At 40.1% G+C, this 17,083-nt stretch overlaps 1 protein-coding gene across 3 annotated transcripts in view; it reads left to right on the top strand.

Moving 5' to 3' along the window:
• COPB1 (coat protein complex I subunit beta 1) overlaps window positions 1-17,083 on the top strand; it is a 45,568-nt gene that overhangs the window by 17,954 nt on the left and 10,531 nt on the right. For all 3 annotated transcript variants that reach the window (XM_006126326.4, XM_006126325.4, XM_075928016.1), the window contains exons 6-17: window positions 4,095-4,187; window positions 5,553-5,690; window positions 7,911-8,030; window positions 8,576-8,683; window positions 8,776-8,922; window positions 9,550-9,695; window positions 11,426-11,522; window positions 12,179-12,339; window positions 13,533-13,653; window positions 13,966-14,193; window positions 14,548-14,727; window positions 16,394-16,538. In XM_006126326.4, coding sequence (XP_006126388.1) covers window positions 4,095-4,187; window positions 5,553-5,690; window positions 7,911-8,030; window positions 8,576-8,683; window positions 8,776-8,922; window positions 9,550-9,695; window positions 11,426-11,522; window positions 12,179-12,339; window positions 13,533-13,653; window positions 13,966-14,193; window positions 14,548-14,727; window positions 16,394-16,538 — 1,684 coding nt within the window. The remainder of the gene's footprint in view (window positions 1-4,094; window positions 4,188-5,552; window positions 5,691-7,910; window positions 8,031-8,575; window positions 8,684-8,775; window positions 8,923-9,549; window positions 9,696-11,425; window positions 11,523-12,178; window positions 12,340-13,532; window positions 13,654-13,965; window positions 14,194-14,547; window positions 14,728-16,393; window positions 16,539-17,083) is intronic.

The following is a 17,083-nucleotide window of genomic DNA, read 5'->3' as shown; positions in this document are numbered from 1 at the left end:
CTAGAACAGAAATATTTTATAATTTTTGAACGGTATTTATTTAATAAAAATAATACCTGGTACAGGAATTTGAGGTAGGAAAGCTCATAGGATAACAAGAAAGGTGTGTACAGGCATGTTAGCAATAAGAGGGGGATCAGAGAGGGTATGGGGCCCTTACTGGATGAGGGAGGTAAGATAACCTAGTGACAGTTGATGTGGAAAAAGCTGAAGTATTCAATGCTTTCTTTGCCTCTGTCTTCATGGACAATGTCAGCTCCCAGACAAATGCACTAGGCAACGCAGTAGGGGAAGGAGGTGAACAGCCCTTGGAGGGGAAAAAACAAGTTAGGAACTATTTAGAAAAGCTAAACATACACAAATCCATGGGCTCAGATTTAATGCATCTGAGGGTACTGAGGGAGTTGGCAAATGTCGTTGCGGAGTCTTTGGCCATTATCTTTGAAAACTCGTGGAGATCAGGAGAGATCCTGGATGACTGGAAAAAGGCAAATGTAGTGCCCATATTTAAAAAAGGGAAGAAAGACAATCCATGGAACTATAGACCAGTCAGCCCTACCTCAGTCCTCAGAAAAATCATGGAGGGGATCCTCAAGGAATCCATTTTGAAGTACTTGCAAGAGGGGGAAGTGATCAGGAACAGTCAACATGGATTCACAAACTCATGCCCGACCAATCTGATTAGCTTCTATGATGAGGTAACTGGCTCTGTGGATATGGGAAAGTCAGTGGATGTGATATACCTTGACTTTAGCAAAGCCTTTGTTACAGTCTGCCACAATATTCTTGCCAGCAAGTTAAGGGAATATGGATTGGATCAGGGCCTCCCAAACTTTTTGACATGGGGACCAGTAAATCCATTCACAAACTTTTGGAGGACTGGTAGTATTAATTTGCATATTTGCATATTCATTAATCAAATGATGAATATTCAAATAAGTTGTTTCTGGTCCTCCCAGTGCTAGCTTTAGCAAAGCTTTTGATATGGTTACCCACGATATTCTTGCCATGAAGTTAAAGAATATGGATTGAGTAAATGGAGTGTAAGACAGACAGAAAGCTGGTTAGACCATGGTTTCCCAAACTTTTTACTTTAGTTGGAACCTTTTTTTTAAGGACTGGTTTTTGCAGCCCAAAAATATAAACACATAAAAAACAAACTGAGAAAATACCAGACATATAACTTGTCTTATATTTTCTCACTAGGTACATTTTATTATTACTAGATGTATCAGTTTGTAGTTTCAAACTGCCTGGCTGGTAAATGTGCTCAGGCTGCATGAGTGTGTCTACCAGCCAGCCAGTTGGCAGCTACTCGAGGGGAGGGGGAGGAGAAATAGAATCCCCAGGCCGGACTCACTCGTGCTTTTCTGGGGGGAGCTCCCCGAGATCTACATATGGCCGGGTCCTGCTCCCCCTGCTGTGCCTCTGGCCAGCCCCACTTCCCCCAATCCCCTCCCTGACAGCCAGTTCTCCCCCACTTCTCCTCCCAATCTCCCTTGCCCAGCCCTGCTGCCTGCATCCAGCCCTGCTTCTGGCGGCTGCTTCTTGCCCCCTCCTCCTCTGCCGCCACCCCCTGCATCGTCCCTGGCCAGCTCCCTACCCCGACCTCGCGCTCCCCGGCAGCCCTGCTACTGCCGGTCCCCCCCCAATCTCTCCCGGCCAGCTCCGATGCCCCAGGCAAGCCCTGCTTCCGGCAGCTGCTTCTCCCCTACTCCTCCCAATCTCCCGGCCTGTCCCCCGCCAGCTCTGCTTCCACCTGCTGCCCTGATTCCCCTGTCCAGTGCTGCTTCTGCTGGCCAGCTCTCTCCCGCTCCCCCTCCCCTGCTCCCGACCTCCCCTAGCTACGCCTCTTCCGGGATCCGAAACATCAGGCTGCAGGTTATGCCCAGGCCGGCCAAGTCTTGGCAGACCTGGTGCCAGATGGGCACTCCAGGAGCCCAGAACACCCCGGTAACCACGCTGAGGCCCGGGGTTTTTTTTTCCTGCGGCCCGGTACCAGGCCGTGGCCCATAGTTTGGGAAACGCTAAATTGGATAATGGATTGTAAGATGGATAGAAAGCTGGCCAGACTGTCGGGCCGAACGGGTGGTGATTAATGGCTCGATGTCAGGTTGGCGGTCGGTTTCTAGCAGAGTGCCCCACACATCTGTTGTAGGACCGGTTTTGTTCAACATCTTTATTAATGAGCTGGATGGACGGGATGGATCGCACCCTCAGCAAGTTAGCAGATGACCTAAACTGGTGGAGAGGTAGATACGCTGGAGGGCAGGGATAGAGTCTAGAGTGACCTGGACAGATGAGAGGATTGGGCCACAAGAAATCTGATGAGGTTCAACAAGGACAAGTGCAGAGTCCTGCACTTGGGATGGAAGAATCCCAAGCATTGTTAAGGCTGGGGACCAAATGTCTAAGTAGCAGTTCTGCAGAAAAGGACCTGAGAATTAGTGGATGACAACAGTGTGTCCTTGTAGCCAAGAAGGTTATTAGGGTGCATTAGGAGGAGCATTGCTCACAGATCCTCAGAAGTTATTATTCCCCTTTACTCCAGATGTGGCCTCACCAGAGCCAAATATTGTATTCAGTTCTGGCTCCTCCCTTCCCCCCCCACTATAGAAGGGATGTGGACGCATTGGAGAGGGTCCAGCGGAGGGTGACCAAAATGATTAGGGGACTGGAGTGCAAGACCTATGAGGAGAGACTGAGGGATTTGGGTTTGTTTAGTCTACAGAAGCGAAGAGTGAGGGGGGATTTGATAGCATCCTTCAGCTTCCTGAAGGGAGGTTCCAAAAAGGGTGGAGAGAGGCTGTTCACAGTAGTATGGATGGCAGAACAAGGAACAATGGTCTCAAATTACAGTAGGAGAAGTCTAGGTTGGATAGTAGGAAAAACTTTCACTAGGAGGGTAGTGAAGCACTGGAATGGGTTACCTAGGGAGGTGATAGAATCTCCATCCCTAGAGGTTTTTAAGTTTCGCTTTGACAAAGCCCTGGCTGGGTTGATTTAGTTGGGGTCGGTCCTGCCTTGGACAGGGGGCTGGACTTGATGACCTCCTGAGGTCTCTTCCAGCTCTGATTCTATGATTCTCTCTTGGGGCAAAACAATACACTTTTGTGGTTTTACCTTGACTGTTTAACTTGGGACACATGTACTTGCATGTTCTGTTTTGACCAAAGCTAGGTTCCTGTGTATTGTTTACTGACTGCTTATTCAGAATATGAATTTAAACTGGCTTCCAATTTTATTTTTAGAACAGCTTAATAAGTCAAACTTCAAAGATTCCCTGGTTTCTGTTGCTCTGCCCATCTGTGGTGTAGGGGATTTTTGATTTTTTTTTTTTTTTAGTGCGTGAAAGCTGTAAATGTAGAGCTCATGAAGGTAATTGCAAACACATTAAAATATTTGCCATATTTAACAAACAAATATAGCCCTTCCTCCCTTATTTAAAGACCATCCATAGATTTGGAAAGTATTTGCAAGTGTTGAATAACGAGCTAACTGAAGCTTTTACACCTCTGTTTTCAAACAGTGAAGTCCCCTTATGTGGAAGAGAGAGACACTGGTACTTGAGAGGCATAATCATTTTTAATCATATGAAGATGTGCCACATTACCTACAATTTTGTAACTTTGATTAACTGTTTATTTCTCAAACTTAAAAAACAACAAATAGTCTGGTAGCACTTTAAAGACTAATGGTCTTTAGTCTAACTCGGCTACCCTTCTGAAACTTATTTCTCAAATGACATCTTCAACTTGACTCATAAGCCTTTTGCCTGATTGGCTCAAAAATTGAAATATTTGTTATGTAGCAATAATGTTTTTAGTTAAAATGGGTTTTGACCTATTTGCTTGGTTGACCGCATCGAATTAGAAAATGTGTGTAAAAAATAATGTTCTGTAGGGCCTAAATGAATTCATTTTAATTTTGTAATTTTACTTTTGTATATTGTTTTATGGGCTCTTCTAAAGTGTATGGATGTAGGAGATAGATTTTACTACAAATGCAAATTCTAAAGCAATTGGAAAAATTAAAAGCATAGATTTATTCTAAATGTTACAATTAATCTGTTGTTGTTAATTTTATCTCCATAGGATCGAGCTTTGGATTATTTGAGTACCTGCATTGATCAAGTCCAGACATTTGGTGACATTCTTCAGTTGGTTATTGTTGAGCTAATTTACAAGGTATGGGGAAATGACTGTAATCATGTAAATAAATGTGCATTTTTACTGTATATGGAAAATGTACACTTCAGAAAGGTTGGCTGTCTAGTGAGGTGTCGTAAGTGAGCAGCTAGTCTGAGAATGATTACTGGTTGTTGAGCTGAATTGAACATCATTTCTCTTGGAAGCAATGGACTGGTCAAGTGTAGAAGATGCAAGCTAATGCAATGACATTTGCATGCATCTGCTTTGCTTCTTTTCCCTGGACTGGGAATAAGTATTTTTTGTTTGTTTTTTTTCCCTTGTTTACTTAGGAAGTACACCATAGACTAGTTAATGCAGGACATTCTTAACAAGTTTAAGGCATGCATAATACTCTTAGCTCGTGTTGCCTTGTTCCTATCAGTTACAGCAGTGGTGCGCAACCTGTGGGTCGCGACTCCCAAGGGGGTCATGGATGTCTTCCCGGGGAGTCGTGGTGCTTAGATTTGGCTGGCTGGGGGCTGAGCCCCACGGTGCGGCGCTTAGATCTGGCTGGTCAGTGGCTGGGCCCATCAGTTGGCGGCCCCTGTGGTGCCTAGATCTGGCCGGCCGGGGTCTGAGCCTGACAGTTGGTGGCCCCCATGGCACGTGGGTCGCAGATCAAATAAGATTACGCACCATTGAACTACAGGATGTAAAGTCCCATTTAATGGGATTTAAAATCCCATTTAATTAACCCAGAGGTGGGGAACCTTTTTTGGGTTGGGGCCTGCTGACCCACAGAAAAATCAGTTTGGGGCCAACACAAGTGAGAAACAAAAAAGAAAAACAAACTCTTACTGATGGGGTCCCCGACTGAGAAGCAGAAAAAAACTCCCCACACTCCCTTCCAACACCAGAGCCTGAGGGAGCCCAGGCTAGCAGATTTTGTGTGTTCCAGATCCATGGTGGGATGGTGGGAGAGCTGGAGCACCAGGGCAGGCTCCCCAGTGGGGGTAGGATCGGGAAGGAACCCTGAGCCTCAGGGGCCAGATCAAGGCAAGCCGGGGGCCACATCCAGCCCCTGAGCCTTAGGTTCCCACCCCTGGGATAACCGGTTGTTTAACCAGTTAGCCGATTCAAGGGGGTTTGGTGGATTGGAGTGACCCCAGTACAGGAGGGATTGGCAGGGGGGCTCTGCCAGCCCCATGCGGTTAATTTTTACCTGGTAAGCATAACCTGTTAAGGTTATCCATTCACATCCCTACTATCAACCTAGAGTGAGGGGCTCTTCTCAAAGCTGTTCCTGTTTTTCACTGCCTACTATAGTGAAGTAATTAAGGAACTAATGAGGATTCTTTTACTTTTAAAATAGTTTTTTATTTTTTCTTCAGTAAGCTTTCCATCTATTGTTTTCTCATCTAGGTCTGCCATGCTAATCCATCAGAAAGAGCTCGATTTATACGCTGTATTTACAACTTACTGCAATCATCTAGTCCTGCAGTAAAATATGAAGCAGCAGGAACACTAGTTACACTGTCCAGTGCACCAACAGCAATCAAGGTATTGCAGTGATTTATGATCTTCAAGAATGCTTTAATAACTTTTCTATGTTACACTGGGTTAGCATACATTACCGATTATTACATTTAGTATCTGACAGTTGATGTTCTTTGTCGAATGACTGTTCTGACACTAGAAAAATGCTTGAGCATCTTGTGAATATCTCTCTTTAGTATGGCTAAAGTGAGCCTCTGGATGTTTTCCATTGGCCAGCAGGATTGGCCTCTGATTGCCAGTAGACAGATACAAACATTACACAAACCCCATCCACAGTTGATACTGTCTTGCAATCTTTCTGGCACTCTTAGCAATGAATCTAAATGCTGAATAGTTTGGATGAGAATGTAGTTTAATTTCTTAGTTGTGGTCCTTTTAGATTAGAATTGAAGTGTGTTAATGGGATAGAGAAGGTTAGAGCAATCTTGTGCTATTGCTGCCATTTCTCTACCCATTTTATGGGTAAACAGAAGACTGTAATATAAATGGCTATCAGTCTGAAATTAAAATAAATCACAAAATAAACTTTACCTTGAATGGTAACTTATAAGCTACTTATTCTAAGCAATCTGTTTTACCTTGCATTTTGCGGTGATGCTGGAAGTACCTTTTCCGGATATGGCTACAGTGCAGTGCAGTGCTTAAGTAGTTAGAAGCAAATATTAGCATATCTGGTCTGGGTTTCATCTATTGCGGAGACCCAACATTTATAGAAATCAATGGGAGACTTTTTGTTCATTTCATTGAGCTTTGGATCAGGTCTGTGTATTGTAAATTGGATCAGGTCTGTGTATTGTAAATTGGGATCAGCAGGATTAAAAGTGGTTGGTTGTTTTTTTTTGTCCTGAAGAGTTATCTGAATATCCTAATGCAGTGGCCTCCAACCTTTTTAAGCATGAGATCACTTTTTGAATTTAAGTGCAATCCAAGATCTACCTCAAACCCAAATACTCTTGCCTCCACCTCCTTTGTGCCTCTTTTCTGAGGCCCCGCCCATGCTCACTCCATCCTCCCTTACTCCCCCATTCTGCTTCACTTTCACCAGGTAGGGGCAGTGGGTTGGAGTGCAGGCTCTGGTCCTGCATTAATGGATTTGCAGTGTAAGAGGGGCTCTGAGCTGGCAATGGGGCAGGCAGTTAAGGTGTTGGAGGGGGTTCTAGGTGCAGGCTCTGGCAGGGCATTTGGATGCAGGGGTACTCAGGAATAGGGCAGGTGCTTGTGGTGCAGGAGGGAGTTTCAGGGTAGGGTTTCAGGATGTGGGCTTCAGCTGGGCACTGCTAACCTCAGGTGGCTCCTGGGTGGTGGTGCAGTGGGGCTAAGGCAGGCTCACCCCTGCCTTGACCCTGCACCACTCCCAAAAGCAGCCAGCCCTCCATCCCAATCCCTGTTGTACCCACTTGTCTGCTCTGTGGAGATAGGATACAGAGGGAGAGGGGGCACTCTGACATCAGCACCCCCCCCTCCCCTGCCCTGCCCTGCCCAGCAAGCAGGTAGCTCCTGAGGGGAACAGCTCCAAGGCAAAGAGCAGGAGATGCATAGAAGTCGGGAGAGGGGCAGCTGAAGTGCTGGCACTTGATAGCCTCTTGGATCACCTCTTAGAGGCTCCAAGATCTATCTGTAGATCTCGATCTACTCGTTGGTGACCACTGTCCTAATGGTATGATCTTTGTGAGTGTTCTGTAACAGTCTATCCTGGATAAGTATAGATTACTCATTTGGTAAAGCTTTCCAAATTGGCTCCTTAATGTGCAGCTGGGCTTACATTTTATTTATTTCCTCTTTTAGTCTGTAAAATTTGTAGTGCGAATATAAATAGTGTTATAAAAGCTGGTGAGATTATCTTTTGTGAGCTGGAAGAACAAAGCTAATTTAGATGGGATTTTTACTTCACCATTGCCTTTGAACTTTCTGGAGTTAGGGAGTAGTTAAAATTTTGGGGGGGTATTTTTGGCTAGCATCTCTGTTCAATAGTTAAAACTGCCTTGTAGCACACACAAAGCTACCTGTAATGCATGATTGGGTGAGCCCTAAATTGGAAAATGGTTCCAGCAGTTGAAATACTAGAAAATTGTTGAGCTGCCTAGTTTCTCTTATATATTATTAAAATAACCCATCCAACGTTTTGGAATGTGTTCCTTTATTGGATTTCCCCCCCCAATTGGTGTGTTCTAGGAATGCTTAAAATGTTTTTGAAAAGGCTTTCATTCTTTTATGATCATTTAGGCAGCAGCTCAGTGCTATATTGACTTGATTATTAAAGAGAGTGATAACAATGTGAAACTGATTGTCTTGGATCGCTTGATTGAACTGAAGGAGCATCCTGCTCATGAACGTGTGTTACAAGTAAGTCCTCTACTGTTGTTACTTTTTTCCCCTGGGAAAACCTATTTTAGATTTTACTTCAACTAAAATAAAAATAAAGTTCTGTTTAATATGGTTAAAAAAAAAGTACTTTTGACATGTGAAATTATTGGTGTATTTATGAAACTGCTGGATAGTATTTTATATTTAAAATTACTGTACTTTTATTTGGCAACATGAGAATTAGCAGTGATAAGGGGTGACTTGTTTGGAAAACTTGAATGACTCAGTTTGTTTAAAAGATTCTATATGCAAGTACAGTGTATTAGACAAATATTTTTAATTTCCTTAATACAAAAAAATCAGGTTTCAGCTACTAATCTCAGAACAAGAACAAAGATAAAAATCTTAATTGAGACACAGAATACTTTTGTCAATATGCTGTATACAACTTGAAAGGTGTACTCTGTAATTCTGTACTTTAGCTTGCAATTTTTATATTTGCATGAAAAACACTTAATGCAAGAAAATAATTTTTGTCTGATTAAATGTTGGTTTTGAAATTTAAATTCGCTGATTGATTTCAGGATCTGGTTATGGACATACTGCGAGTGCTGAGTACTCCAGATTTAGAGGTGCGCAAGAAAACCCTTCAGTTGGCTCTAGATCTTGTATCTTCCCGAAACGTGGAAGAGGTAAGTGCGTGTTTTTCTTTTTGTGCTTTTTATTCTACCTTGTTCTTCAGCGAAATGTGGCTTACCTGAAATTTATTTCATATGTTTTATAGCTGGTGATTGTTTTGAAGAAAGAAGTAATTAAAACAAACAATGTGACAGAGCATGAAGATACTGACAAATACAGGCAGTTGCTTGTTCGGACATTGCATTCCTGTAGCGTTCGGTTTCCAGACATGGCTGCAAATGTTATTCCTGTGGTATGCAAATATTTAATTAGATTTACAGTAAATGAGTTTTAATGTATCTCCAAAATCCTTGCTACCTTTTTCAAGAAAATAACCGAAGCTGAGATCTTACCTCTTAATAGCTTCTTAGTAATGGATTTATTGTAAATTATATTTTCATTTCTCTAAAATATATGACTCCTTCATTTCCTGGTTACTCATCTTTTTATAGTGTTGTGGGGTTTTTTGTTTAAAAAAAAATTCTTGATGAACAGAGATTGGAAAATTGTTTTTATCATTGCACAGTAATCCATGCAAATAAAAAAAATGTTTCAAGATGCTTATTTATTGGAATGCACAAGTTTTGTTGGAAGTACGGATTTATGAATTCTTTGATCTCTAGGGAATCAATATAAAAGATACATAGTGCTCGCTCTTCTGATGCAGAAAGAGTAGAACTTTGGGGGTCCCAATCTTATATCAGTTTGTACCTGAATGCAAATTACATGCCAAGTACTATATTCACTTTTGATTCTTGTCTTTTTTCCTTTTGTTCCTGTTCAGCATTTGGTATTATAACTATTCTTGTGAAAGTTGTGACCATTTTGAAGTTATGTAGCTCTGCTGTTTTGAGCTCACATTCACTCTTGTTTGTCTTAGTTGATGGAGTTCCTAAGTGATAATAATGAAGCTGCAGCTGCTGATGTCTTGGAATTTGTGCGTGAAGCAATACAGAGGTTTGATAATCTCAGGCTTCTTATTGTTGAGAAGATGCTGGAAGTCTTTCATGCCATTAAAGCTGTTAAGTAAGTTTAAAATATTTTTAAAGAGTACATTGTACATTAACTAAATTTAAGAATTTCATGCACTTTGAAACTCTCTGAAAGGGACTATTAGATGAGAATTTTATTTTGAGTGAACTTCAGAGTACAGTCAGCCCTACTTAAATTGAATTTATATTTGACAGGAAATTATTTCTAGATAATCTTTTTCCCTTCAAATGTGTGTGAAATCATAATTCATATTGTATTAAGTGAGGAACATTGACTTAAATCTCATTTTTATTATGCAATTGTTAGTTGTTTGCTTTGCATTTATTAGATGGCAGCATTGACAATGAAGACTAACTCTAAAATGTTCTCTGTTGAAATAATCTAATGTTACCAAGGGATGATGACAACATGATTTTTTTAAAATTCTATTTAAATACATTTGAAGGAAACTAGAAATTGTATACTGCCTGTTACCAGAGAACTCACTGTAAAAGAATTTCAGTCAGCATTGCAGAATATGAAATGAGGGATGGCTTGAAGGAGGTCACACTTCCTTTCCAGGGTACTAAAATTTTAGTTTCCTGGTAGACCAGAATTTATGGCAGAAGTGATCACATTGTTTTGATATAACACCATTTTTATTACTGTAATGCCCAGCTCACATTTCAGTCATGGCTTTACTATAATCCAGATCTAATTGGAGCTTCCTATTGGAGAGGAGATGGACTCAATTGAACAAGTGATTGTTTATTCGCAAAACCTGCTTTAATTGAAATCTTCCTAGATTATTTATTTCCTTATTGACCTGATAGAAGATTTATGACCCAATTTTTATGTATATGGTTTATTAGAAACTGTTAACCTCACAGTAAAATAGCAATTCAGCTAAACAGTTGTAAGGTGTTGGAATTTAATTACATGTTAAGATTAATGTAGCCAGGAATAAATCCTTAGCAGAAAACTCTTCTTGCACAGTTAGTTTTAATATTGAGTTTGTTTGATAATACAGTGGGATAGATTAGCTGTGCCAAAAAGTGATCAAGACAATCAGCTCACATTATTGATAGAAATGTAGCCGTGTTAGTCTGGGGTAGCTTAAGCAAAATGCAGGACAATGTAGCACTTTAAAGACTAACAAGATGGTTTATTAGATGATGAGCTTTCGTGGGCCAGACCCACTTCCTCAGATCAAATAGTGGAAGAAAATAGTCAACCATATATACCAAAGGATACAATTTAAAAAATGAACACACATGAAAAGGACAAATCACACTTCAGAACAGGAGGGGGATGCGGGGGGGGGGGGGGGGGGGGAAGGAAGGAAGGTAAGTGTCTTTTACCTTCCTTCCCCCCCCCCCCCCCCCCCCCCCGCATCCCCCTCCTGTTCTGAAATGTGATTTGTCCTTTTCATGTGTGTTCATTTTTTAAATTGTATCCTTTGGTATATATGGTTGACTATTTTCTTCCACTATTTGATCTGAGGAAGTGGGTCTGGCCCACGAAAGCTCATCATCTAATAAACCATCTTGTTAGTCTTTAAAGTGCTACATTGTCCTGCATTTTGCTTCAGCTCACATTATATAATTTATTAGGTTGTTGAACACTGTATGCACAACATATTCTCTTTTCCTTATGCTTTAACTCATAATCCTATAAAGCTGGTCAATGGAGCACTTCCTCATTGTGCATTAGAGCACAATGGAAAATATAGGTCAATTTCTGTAGTGCTTGAAACCATGCCTTAATTAAGTTTCTTATCTCAGGATTTATAGGGGAGCTTTGTGGATTCTTGGAGAATATTGCAGCACAAAGGAAGATATACAAAGTGTAATGACAGAAGTACGCAGATCACTGGGAGAGGTATGTGTGTATTGTCTATGAACTTTCTGCTTTTGTTTCTATATTTTTATATGGAAAGTGTCTTTTAAGAGGATTTAAAAATTGATAGATGAAATAGTATTTTGAACTTCAGTAGTTTTCAGGCTCTGTCATGTACAGTATTGCTCTAGAGCAAAAATTATTCATGACCTCCATAATGTATCATTATATATTTCTGAAAATAGTAAACTTTCAGCTATTGTTGTACTCTCAGGAAGCAGTATCTAATTATCTGATCATCTCATTGTCAGAAGAGGAAAAAAAAATCCTTATTGAAAAAGAATGACAAATTTGAAAATATAGGATGCAAGTTGACTAGTGTGTATCTGTTTACAAATAGAGAAATTATTATGCTTTAACTTCTAAAAGGCATCCAAAACAACATAGTGATGAATAAGGTTTATCCCTGTCTTGGGATGAACTCCTGAGTACATTAATAACTCCTTCAAAAAGAAATTTTAGAAGTCCTCCAGATTATGATGCTATAATTGACATTTCCCTATTTAAGAAGCTGAGAAGTGACAATAGTTTTATGAAAAAAGACTACTTTCCTTAAAAAGATTCTTTAAGTTCAAAATCTTTACTGAATTCTTCATTGATTTAGCATGTATGTAATGTCTCCTTTTCTGCAATGTCAGATCCCAATAGTGGAATCTGAAATAAAGAAAGAAGCTGGTGAACTGAAACCTGAAGAGGAGGTGACTGTGGGTCCAACGCAAAAATTAGTGACAGAGATGGGCACCTATGCAACACAGAGTGCCCTCAGTAGTTCCCGACCTGCCAAAAAGGAAGAAGACAGGTAGTTGGGAATTTTGTATTTTATGGGTAGTTACATTAAAAATAGCTAGAACTCTAAAGCTTTTCAAAATTTTTTCTCTGTCTGAAAAGGAACTTCTGAATGTATTCACCTAAACACTTCTTCCTAGGAGAAGGCTTTAAGTGTGTGTTTGAAACTTTCATTTGCTCTTCCCCCTCCCTCTCCCCCTCCCCCCCCCCCCCGGTCCCTCTCCCCTCCTTATTTATGTTAGTCTCCAATAGCAAACTTGTGTCTACTACCCCTTTATTTCTTAAATGGGCAAGCAAAAAAAGGGTGGTTTGATAATTCACCAAAATATGGTGATGTAGTGGCCATAAAATATGGAAATTGCCACCTTTTCTAGTGGTTTTTGCTGTTCCAGAAAACAATGTATTTAGGCTGAAATCTGTTTTTCTGTGAGACTAGTTCTAGTTAAATGTTGTTTTTTTAATCCTGGGTTGATCTGTAGCTTTATGATATGGGCTAGCAATGGAAATCGGAGGGTTTTTTTCTTCTATTATATTCTCTACTTTCTGTCTTCTCTTCTATCATTCTCTTTCTTTGTTTCCTCCATTTTTATCTATGATTTTATCCATTAATGTTAGTAGTTTTTCCTTTTCTGTTTTAGTCTCTCCCTTTCTGTTCAGTACTGAATTATTACCTGAGTTTTATGGTAAAGACCATTGCCCTCTTGAAGGTGATTATCTTACAGATGATACTTTGACCACTTGTTATCTTTAGTCTATATGTGGCACTTTTAAAGTGTGTAATGTCTTGGCCACATTCTGCCTACCTAAACTTCCCCTACAACTTTAGTTGGATATGGTGTTCATCATTTGTTATCTAAACTATTGCTCAATATTCCTGTGCTCTGATAAACAGTTGCATGTTCCATTTCATTAGTGGGTGATTAAATGATTACTGTACTCTTACCTATTTCACAGTGGGTTTTGTTTAGCTTAAGTTCATACCTGTACAGATCTGTAAGATCCTTTGATGATAAAAGTGAAAAGTTATTGTCCTTGATGCTTCCTACTTCCCTTCTAACTTTGTGTGTGTAAATATATAAAACATCACTTAGACCTTGCAAACTGTCTGTACAACACTTGTCTCTCAATATGAGAGTTAAAGTGAAGTATGGAGTGGGGAGACAATGTCTTCCAAAACTAACACCTCATAATTGGCCTTCTTTGCAGACCTCCATTACGAGGATTCTTGCTGGATGGGGATTTCTTTGTTGCTGCATCCCTTGCCACAACTTTAACTAAGATTGCTCTACGCTATGTGGCTCTTGTTCAGGAAAAGAAGAGACAAAATGTAAGTCATATTTCCTCTGGCAACTCTTACAGATCTGATCATAAGCTTTTTGAGAGAGGCACAGAAAGAAAATGCCTACATCCCTTGAGTGTTTGATAGATGGTAAGTAATATGGTCCCAAATATTTCTTACTAGTTTCTGACTAGTATGACTGGTGGGTCTCTTGGTTTCTAGGCAACAAGTCGTCACCATGACAAATCATCTTACTTACTGAGATCTAGTTTTAACTCTTAATCATAGATTAAAATTAAATATGTATGCAGTTCTAGGGATATGTGAAACTTAATCTTTTTTTCTCTTCTCTACCTGTAGTCTTTTATTGCTGAGGCTATGTTACTAATGGCCACAATTCTCCATTTGGGGAAGTCTTCTCTTCCCAAGAAGCCAATTACGGATGATGATGTGGATCGTATCTCCTTGTGTCTGAAAGTTTTATCAGAATGTTCTCCTCTAATGAATGATATTTTCAATAAGGAGTGTAGACAGTCCCTTTCTCACATGCTGTCAGCTAAACTAGAAGAGGAGAAACTTTCTCAGAAGGTGAGATATTACACTTGGAAAACAGGGTATGCTGGAGGAAAGATTTTGCTTGGCCAGGGAGGGAGCTGCCCTGGCATTGTGGAAAAGCCTCAGGGGAAGTGGCTCTGCGTGCTGCCATTCTGCCATCTGGTGGCAATATGCAGATCCACTTTCTGCTCAGTTTCATGGGTGTTCCTAGGCTCGGGAGAACCTGAGTGTGGTGGTTCAAGAGTGTAAATTTCATTGTGTAATCATAAAGTTTGGGGTATTTCAATTTTGAACAAAGCTCGTATCAAGGGACACTTGAGCTGTATAAAGTTCACTACTTCAGTGTATATTAGAAGATGGAATTAATATCTTGCTTTCTTACTACAGAAAGAGTCAGAGAAGAGAAATGTGACCGTTCAGCCAGACGATCCCATTTCCTTTATGCAGCTTACTGCTAAAAATGAAATGAACTCAAAGGAAGATCAATTTCAGCTGAGCCTTCTGGCAGCCATGGGAAATACACAAAGGAAAGAAGCTGCTGATCCCTTGGCATCCAAACTGAATAAGGTAACGTATAATTCAGTATCTTAGTTCTGTAAGTGTATTGCTCGCTCCGAGGGTCATATCTTGAAGATTGGGTTTATGGGGTCTAAGAAATCTTATTAAACTCATCGTGCATCTGAAAAGTTGAGTTAGGTTTCCTTGTTGGAGAGAGAGACAGGGAGTCCTGCAAAGTGAAGGGTCTTTTTGCTGCCTATGCTTCATGATGTTCCTTTGGTCCCATGCTATAGAGTGGAGGAGGTGGGAAATAGAAAAAGGAAACTGGAAAGTGGAGAGGTAATGCGATGTGGAGAGGGGAACTTGTTTTTTGGATGACTCGAGCCAAGTAAGGTTAATTAGGGTGGTGAAAGGAGAACAGGGAGCACTATGGACTGAAAAACCTTTTCCTTACTCCCCAAATCCTGAGGCTCTTGTGGCCCCATGTAGTGCTGCTTTGCTCCATTTTCCTGCCATCTACTTCCCAGAAGCCATTCAGGAGGGTCTAAGGGAAAGAACCCCTATTTAGCTACTCACTCTGGGGGACCAGGAAGCATAAATATTTAAAAAAAAATCAAAACCAAAAAACCTAAGCAACTTTCCAGACAAGAAGACTTGCCAGTATTTGGTTTTTGTTTATCTTAATCTTAGCTCAGCATTTCATGGGTTTGTAATGTTTGGCTTTTTTAAAAAATAACTCTAACATCATTGTAAGTAGAAGATGGGTCAAGTATTCTGTGGTTTAGAGTTTTTTTTTTTTTTAAATCCTAAGGATCTAATACATATTCTGAATTTAAACTCACGTTTAACAAAACCACGACTATGTGCATAATGAGGGTCTGGTGTCTATTAATCTTTTCATATCTGAAGACCCACTTTAAATAGTGAATTTTATTAACTTGTTCTTTAACAATTTTTAAACGGTAATTAATTTCAGTTTCTTAATCAAATTTCTATAGATAGGGTAAAGAAATAGTTTTTTCAGGGATGGGCAGAGATTTACATACAAAAAAGCTTTTTTTCCCAAACCAATAAGCTAATAGTGCAAAACTAAACTAAAGCTCTAATTTGTGTGAATCTCTTATTTCATTTGCAATTTTGTCTTAGGGTACGTCTACAGTAACCACCCTCATTCGAACTAGGGTGGCTAATGTAGTCATTCGAACTTGCAAATGAAGCCCGGGATTTAAATATCCCGGGCTTTATTTGCATGTTCCCGTGCGCCGCCATTTTTAAATGCCCCATAGTTCGAACTACCTGTCTGCAGCTACACGGGCTAGGTAGTTCAAATTAAAGCTCCTAATTCAAACTACTGTTACTCCTACTGCAATGAGGAGTAATGGTAGTTCGAATTAAGAGCTTTAATTTGAACTACCTAGCCCGTGCTGCGTGTAGCCGCGGGCAGGTAGTTCGAACTACGGGGCATTTAAAAATGGCGGCGCACGGGAACATGCAAATAAAGCCCGGGATATTTAAATCCCAGGCTTCATTTGCAAGTTCGAATGACTACATTAGCCATCCTAGTTCGAACTAGGCTAGTGTAGACGTACCCTTAGACAAAATTTGGTCCCATCAGTCTTAGCAAATATTTTTCTCTTGTTTCTTTACCATCTCTACCATTGTGTGACTTTGTTCAACATTTTAAACTGACAATGGGCAAAGATGTTTTAACAATTTGTTAATCTTTCCTTGATAGGTTACTCAGTTGACAGGTTTTTCAGACCCTGTCTATGCAGAAGCCTATGTTCATGTCAACCAGTATGATATTGTATTGGATGTGCTTGTCGTAAACCAGACCAATGATACTTTACAGAACTGCACGTTAGAACTAGCCACCCTAGGTAAGGAATAATCTAGTGCAACAAGAATATTTGGTAATATAATTGGGTCATAAATTAAGCAACAGACATTGTTGAGGTAGAAGACATAGCATTTCATACTATAAATGCATAAATAATTGTTCAATAGAACTGACAATTTATCTTAATTTATTTTAAAATGCCTTTTGAATAATTGATTTTTCACATGGCAAGTGAACTTTCTTCTGTTAGTACTGATGTGATCATGTGCTTTTACGTAAAATACTTCATCTGGTTTCACACTGATTTTTGTCATGCTTCAGTTAGAAAAATAGCTCAATTTTCAATTAGTTTTTTCCCACCCCAGAAACATTGCAGTTCCTCTAGTCGGCTCTGTTCCGATTGCTCTGCTCCTGTGGTGCATAGGGGACAGAATTGAGCTCAACATTGTAAGCACGGAGGACTCCCCAGTGAACATATGTAAAATCACTTTTCATAAACACTTTAAAGTCAGACTAAAATTTGAAGGAAAAAAAAATCAAATCACATGGAGGTTGCTGTGTATTGGTTGAAGGGTTTTTTTTTTT

This window comes from Pelodiscus sinensis, chromosome 4 (assembly GCF_049634645.1).
Source record: "Pelodiscus sinensis isolate JC-2024 chromosome 4, ASM4963464v1, whole genome shotgun sequence".
Classification (NCBI taxonomy): domain Eukaryota; kingdom Metazoa; phylum Chordata; order Testudines; family Trionychidae; genus Pelodiscus; species Pelodiscus sinensis.
This window is presented reverse-complemented; position numbering and strand designations above follow the sequence as displayed.